Raw genomic sequence first — 619 nt, forward strand, 5'->3', positions numbered from 1 at the left:
TACCGACGTACACCCTATCCCCTCAATAGAAATACGGAGACACGTAATATTAATTTGTCTCCCCCCCATTACCTGTTTTCTTCTCAGAGATACTGTTTATCTTCTTGTTACTGAGGACCTTAAGGCCGATGAACTTATATTTCAATTATGTAGACTCACCAAGTATTATGCACTACATCAGCAGCAAAGTCCTCCTGCTGCTGCTCCTGCTGCTGCTGCTCCTGCTGCTGCTGCTGCTGCTGGGGGTGCTGGGGGGGGGGCTGCTGCTGATGGTATGCAACGCAGAGATTCGTTCAGAACGGTACCCTTTAAACATACACACATGCAGCAGCAGCAGCAGCAGCAGCAGCAGCAGCAGCAGCAACAGCAGCTACAACAACCACAGCATCAGAACCAGCAGCAGCAACAGCAGCAACAGCAGCAGCAGCAGGTATCGGGGGGCCCCCTTCAGGACCCTCAGCAGCAAACCAGGGTAACGGGGGCCCTAAAACCTCCTTCACCTGTACCCTCATCAGGGCGTCCAACAACACCATCTGGGGGCCCCCCTGGGGGCCCCCCGTCTGTGGGGCCCCCCGCTACCGTCCCTGAAGGTGTTGGCGGGGGGGGGGCCCCTGGCGGG

The 619-nt window shown here is 56.7% G+C and overlaps 1 protein-coding gene across 1 annotated transcript in view; it reads left to right on the forward strand.

Moving 5' to 3' along the window:
- Positions 1-274: 274 nt before the first annotated feature.
- Positions 275-619, forward strand: part of EMH_0029200 (corA-like Mg2+ transporter domain-containing protein, putative) — a gene marked incomplete at both ends in the record, with an annotated part of 1,985 nt that continues 1,640 nt past the window's right edge. The window contains one exon of the mRNA XM_013494257.1: positions 275-617. Coding sequence (XP_013349711.1) covers positions 275-617 — 343 coding nt within the window. The remainder of the gene's footprint in view (positions 618-619) is intronic.

The sequence above is a fragment of the Eimeria mitis genome, genomic scaffold, assembly GCF_000499745.2.
Source record: "Eimeria mitis Houghton genomic scaffold, Emh_scaff1091, whole genome shotgun sequence".
Taxonomy (NCBI): Eukaryota; Apicomplexa; class Conoidasida; order Eucoccidiorida; family Eimeriidae; genus Eimeria; species Eimeria mitis.